The sequence below is a fragment of the Rutidosis leptorrhynchoides genome, chromosome 5, assembly GCF_046630445.1.
Source record: "Rutidosis leptorrhynchoides isolate AG116_Rl617_1_P2 chromosome 5, CSIRO_AGI_Rlap_v1, whole genome shotgun sequence".
Taxonomy (NCBI): domain Eukaryota; kingdom Viridiplantae; phylum Streptophyta; class Magnoliopsida; order Asterales; family Asteraceae; genus Rutidosis; species Rutidosis leptorrhynchoides.
Window position 1 is genome coordinate 347731115 of NC_092337.1, and position 6592 is coordinate 347737706.

A 6592-nucleotide genomic window follows, 5' to 3' on the forward strand; every position below is an offset into this window, starting at 1 on the left:
TTGGCAGGCCACGATCCTTTTAACCTTATTATGTGGCGATAAAAGACAAGAAGGATTGCCCTATAAATAAAGGACTTCGTTCACAACATTAGAGGATCTGGAATTCACTTCACACACACACACAGACACTATCAACAATAGTGCATAGCACAATCATACCTGCGCTAACGCTTATAGCATTTCACTAGACACTCTTGATATACAGGTAACGTTCTATGAACACGAATCCTACAACCCAGCGCGAGCCATCATTAACCGGGCTACCCATCGATGGTGGGTCTATGTTTAACATCTTGCAGGGGGTTATTCACGGTACTCCGGACCGGAGAGTTAAACTCAATTGACCCCTAAATCCCTCTTCATTGATGTCAAGGATGAAACGAACCCGACCCGATTATTCTATGCTTGATCAATAATACTACCATATAATTGTAAATCATATACATTTAGCATTATTCCTTTAAACTTTTGTTTTGATGGATTTGAAATTTGAAGTTACATAAGAAAACCTTATTTGTTACTAAAAATACAATATTCAGTTATTACTTTTACAAACCGGATTTATTGATGCATTTATGGAGGCCCCACTCTCTGTCCTTTTAATTCCCCTGCACTTTGAATTCCCCTGTTTAAAAGCAAAGCCAAGTTCACATATTTTTCCCCATGCAAACTCTGTCATCAACTCACCTCCAAACACTCCTTCAAAATTTTTGAACAATGTCTACCAGGCGATCTCGTTCAAGACAAGCCAGCACATCAATGCCGATCAACGATGCTCAGTTGGATGATCTTGTTTCAAAGTTACAACAACTTATACCTCATGGCATTAATCAATCTAAGAGTTCAAGGGTATAGTAACTCATTAACCTTTCTTAATTTGTTAATTTCACATAATATCCATACCTCCATTAACGTTTATGTCTCATTTTAATTCTAAGCATAAGTAAAGAGATAACATACATATCCCATGTTAGCAGCAACTATGTAAACTCTTTATCTTTCTAATGCGAACAGTGGCGGAACTTGAACTCGGACACAGGTGGGGCGAATGTAAAAATTTAATAAAAGTTTCAATGCCAGGAGGGTAAACACTAAAAAAAACCTTATTTATTAGTAAATTTTTTTTTTTTTAGTGTAATTTTTTTTTTTTTCAAATCCGGAGGGGGCGGGCACCCCCTCCGGATATAACTAAGTTCCGCCCCTGAATGCGAACACATTTGATCCCAGAATAACAAATTTATCGACGAATATATGCAATTGTCCCATCCCAGTACTTGAACCTTAAACCTCATGGTTGGAGCGGTAATCTTGATCAATTAGACCAATTACTCTTGGCTACTTGTACGTAACTTGATGTTAAATCACTGGTTCATGGCTCTTGTGTTGTTTTGATGGGTAGATAAGCGGTGTAATAGCAAACAAACTTGCATTAAATTCTTGTGGTGCACCTAACAAGCCAAGTAGCTAGTTTAAATTGTTCCTCTTGGGATGCATGTGACTGTGTTGGACTCATTCAACCATATATAATATGTCCATTTGTGTGTATTTAAAGATACTATATCGATCCTCTCTGACAATTGTTCGTTAAATAAAACAACTTTCCTACTCTGTATTTAAGGTATGACACATATGTACGTTTAAAAATACATACATCTAGCATTTGTTAGTACAATGACGACATAAAAAAGTACTTGTGTAATTACACCAAATATTCAGTATTGTTTTACATCCATTTCTTCTTTCTTTTTTGTTTTTAACAACAACGAATTATATTAAAACTAACAGGATGCTAGAAAATAAATACAAATTAAGGGAGAAAAAAATGAGTATTCTAGTTAATCCTAGAATTCTAAAGTCTACTAGAGAACCATCTTTAAGATTAGGCAATAATGTTGTCAACTATATATCATTTTGTGAATTTTGAGTCCTTGAAGATGATACTATTATGAAATCTTCCTATCATTCATAACGTTGCAATCGAAATAACCTCGGCAATTATTTTTTTTGATTCACATTTGGCTGCTCAGTCCAATTGAAGCATGGGCGGAAGATCTTAGGACAAAAGAGGGCAGTAGTTTTTTTAAGTTACTATTGTAAATATTGTGAATGTTCAGTCTACTTTCATTGCTTTTGGCCCTCCAACTCCAAACTCTTACTGAATCTATTTGTTCCATTAGTTTTTTTAAATATCATATGTGTTTACTTTCCTTACTCATATTTGACCGCGGTCCTTTTTTAGTTCTTTCATTTAAATTAAAATGTTAATTTTTCATTCTAATTTTATTGATTTTTAAAAACTAAATTAAGTTTAGTGTATTTAAATTGTTCTTGACTTTACGCATAACTCTTACGGTTTAGATTTATTTCATTAACTAACTACGATTTTGATTTAAGTAAAAGTGGTCAAATTTAACTTTACACTTGTGTCCACTATCTAAAATATTTTATATTTGCATTATACATTTGTCATAAGGTCGTCTATATATTTATCTTCACATATAGTACTACTTGAATAAATACTTATATTAAAAACCCGTTTACTTAATCAGCCAATAACAGTCAAAGCGTTAAAAGAGATTTAGTTGGTCCAAGTCAAATTTAATCGGTCAATTAGTCAAAGTCAAAGGCGTTCAAGACCAAAGTATTCCAACCCTCCTAGTATTGATGCTCAAGTTCCGATGGTGAATTGAAGATATCGGAAACACTACAACATAGCATTTCTTCTCGTTACTTACATACGATGAGTCGTTAGTTTACGTCCCATCAAAAACATATTCATCGAATAATTAATACTTAATGTTTACATAACAAACATAATCCTATCTTAATTAGTGTACTGTTTTTTAATAGAGAGAGGGATAACTTTCTTTATCCGTTGACTAGAGAGAGGGATGATTTTTTCTATTTATTAGAGTGTTTTCACTCTGAGTGGAGAAATGACTTGTCTTTATTCTCGGATAGGGGAGGGATTGTCTACATCTCACCTTCCTCATGAACCACTTATGTGATATTGAATTTTGTTGTTGTTGTTGTTTTTGATTTAGGACTAAGTTCATACTAGTATTTGGTTTAATTTATACTTTTAATGTGTAGGTTTCAGCTTCAAAGGTATTGCAGGAGACATGCAATTACATTAGAAGCTTGCTCAGAGAAGTTGATGATTTAAGTGAAAAATTATCAGAGCTTTTGGACTCCACGGACACCAATAGTGCTCAAGCAGCCATTATTAGGAGCTTAATTATGTGACTAATTAGCTATATATTTCATTTATCTAATATTGAAGTATTACCTATATATTTCATCTAATAAGAAATATTTTCTTAATTAGGGTATTTTAGTTAGTTCCGAATGTATTACCTCAATCATATTGAATACGGAGTATTATTCAAATTTCAGTTTAAGTTTCAATAATATACATTTTTATTAGCCGTATATATTTACACATATATATTGTATATCAATTAGAATATATTATCCCTATTTACCTTGTATCTAGTTTTGGCAAGTATATCAAATCCCATGAAATCAGGGATGATAGTTAGGACTTTGCTGTATATAATTGGCTGTGTAGGCATTGTATTGATCATTCAGAAATATTCAATAACATGGTATCAGACCTCTAACCCTACAACACCCGATACTTTGCTTCTTCTTCTTCTTGCTTTCACAACCCTAATTCTTCATCTTCTTCTCAACTCACAACAATGACTGAAAAGTTCCATCATGCACTTTCAATTTCCAATATCAAAAACCTCATCCCTGTTACCCTTGATATGGAAAAAGCACAGTACAATTCACGGGCTCACCTCTTCAATTTACATTTCAAAGCTTATGATGTCCTAGACCACATCATCACTGTCTCTCATGACTCCTCATCATCGTTTGATAGTACCACCACCACTGTCACCAAGGATGCACTATGGTATCGCCTAGACGCCCTTGTTCTTCAATGGATATATGGGACCATCTCCAATGATCTCATGAATCAAATACTTGAAGATGAATCTGATGCAGCCAATGCTTGGCTCCGACTGCAAAACATTTTTCAAGACAACAAAAATTCTAGGGCTCTTTATCTTCAACGCCAATTCAATACAATTCGCCTAGATGACTTTCCCAACTGTGCTGCCTACTGCCAAGAAATCAAGATCCTAGCCGATCAACTTCGCAATGTTGGGGATAATGTTAATGATGATCGAATGGTGCTCCAACTCATAGCAGGTTTGAATGACAATTTTGATACTGTAGGTACTTACTTCACTCAATTAGACAAGCTTCCATCTTTTTACAATGCCAGATCCAAGCTCATCTTGGAAGAAACACGAAAGAAGAAACAGGCAAGCAATAATTCATCCTCAATTGAAACTGCTCTCCTTGCTAATTCATCTTCTAAGTCATCGGCACCTACTGACTCCGTTCCCTTCAACGATCAAATTACCGGTCATCAGAACCACCAATCCAACTTCCGGTCATCCAATTACTGGGGTCGCGGTGGTCGTGGTGCTCATCACCAATCTCGTGGTGGTTCCAGTTACCCTAATCGAGGAAGAAATAGTAATCGAGGTCGGGGCAGGGTTTTTTCCCCAAATCACTCAGGAACTCAATGGCAGGCCTATCCACCGTGGGCCAATTCTCCTCAATGGGCCTCACAACCAGCTTGGGCTTATGCACCATGCCCCTATCCAACTACCACTTGGGCTCGGTCAAATCAGAATAACAATTCTAGGATTATTAAAATTTTCCCAGTTTTATCTAATTTTTGTCAAGTAGAATATTTCTGTAGTAAATTTACACACAAAAAACAACAATAATACTCAATCTCGCATTTACATGGTATGAGAAAAGTAATGTATACACAATCATTCATCTAAAATATAAACTTAATGCTAAGACAAACACAACACACACACACGCACACGCACACGTACACACTCACTCTCTCTCTCACACACACACACACACATACTAGATATTTTTACTCGTACTTTGCACGGCTAAATTAAGTGAAAAGTTCTGCTTGTAACATTGCAATGATAAAGACTTTGACACGACATAATACATAAACTTGTAAAGCTATGATGTAACATAGTATTATGTTTCTTAGAACATGTGAAAACTAAATTATGTAAATGATTTACAAATATAGGAGCAGCACCCTTATGAAACCGCATTTGTTGAATGATTTATGATAGTAACATTCTTGTCAAACAACAACGCTTTAAAACCACTCACATATGTTACTTCTGAAAATACTACGTATAATTGAAGATAAAAACTTATTAAAAAAATAGAGTTAAAGCTAAAAAGAGACCATATGGTTTAACTTTATTCCTACGTACCTCATAAAATAGTAGTGTAGGTCATAAGTTTTAAAATCGGGTGTTAATGTAAATGAACAAATTTTTTTTTTAACATGAACAAAAACATACGGTGTCATCATATCCTATGTGTCACTGACATGTCATTACACGGAGAATTGGGATTTTTGTATTTAATCCCCCTTTTATATCAGATTTCATAATAAATAGGGCTAAAACTATAAACATGGAGAAATGTGATAAAGTTTTGTTGGTGTTGTACACAAGGTTGAAAAAGACGTGAGACGGGGCCGAAACGTTAGCGACCTCAAACCGTCGCAACGGGAAAAACGGGGTCGAAATGGGGTCGAAACGTATGTTGACTAACGTTGACTTATATATATATATATATATATATATATATATATATATATATATATATATATATATATATATATATATATATATATATATATATATATATATATATATATATATATAAATTGACCGTTTTTTCCGTCTTTGACCGTTTTTAGCGTTGTTGACCGTTTTTAAGCGTTGACCATCTTTTTTGCCGTTTTAAGGCCCGTTGCAACAATACTAAGGCAAATCCGTTGCGGCGTCCGTTGCGGCGCCCGTTTCGGCCGTTTTTTACAACACTGGTTGTACATCAACATCACTGAAGGCTGAAGCAGGTGTGTTAGCAAAGTGATGATATACAGTGTAATATTATTAAAAAAATGCACAAATAGGATGCACTCATTAAAGAAATACAACTATTCAATGAGGTAGTAACATCTAACGACCCCGTGGCCGTGTGACAAACCCACATACACACACTCACATAGTCACATACACAATTCATTCACAAAGATTACCACTCACTAGTGTTGATACAAAACAGAGAACCAAAGTGACTTAACTAACAAAAAAATCAGTGTAATACCTTCATTCTCATAAAACACTTTCAGTTTTATGAGTCATTATCTTCCTTGTAAATGTTTCTATAGTAGCCTACAAAACGTAATTTAAATCATGATGATCAAAAAGATCGATGTTAAGAGTTGAAATTTGAGAGATGAAACCTTTTAAAAGCATTATTATCTGTTTTAAAACATAACTACATGATATCATGAAAATTCAACTTTTTATTAAAGTAGTCAAACACTTAGCATGCATATATGCATATGTAACATAGTCTCACAAAATTATCAAAGTTTAACACAAATACATATAAACCCCCGATATAAGAACACACGGGAAAACTTTTACGTTGGGCTAAAACTCGCGTGAAC

General features: G+C 34.4%; 1 protein-coding gene across 1 annotated transcript; it reads left to right on the top strand.

The window, feature by feature from the left end:
• The first annotated feature begins 673 nt into the window (after positions 1–673).
• LOC139847673 (transcription factor PRE6-like) lies at positions 674–3523 on the top strand. Its single transcript, XM_071837398.1, has 2 exons — positions 674–849; positions 3094–3523. Exons 1-2 carry the CDS (start codon positions 718–720, stop codon positions 3244–3246), a joined length of 285 nt encoding a protein of 94 aa, XP_071693499.1. The 5' UTR covers positions 674–717; the 3' UTR covers positions 3247–3523.
• The last annotated feature ends 3069 nt before the right edge of the window (positions 3524–6592 follow it).

Coding starts and splice junctions, on each gene's coding strand:
- LOC139847673 (XM_071837398.1), top strand. CDS start 718: ATGTCTACCAGGCGATCTCGTTCAAGACAAGCCAGCACATCAATGCCG. Junction 850..3,093: donor ATCAATCTAAGAGTTCAAGG/GTATAGTAACTC, acceptor TTTAATGTGTAG/GTTTCAGCTTCAAAGGTATT.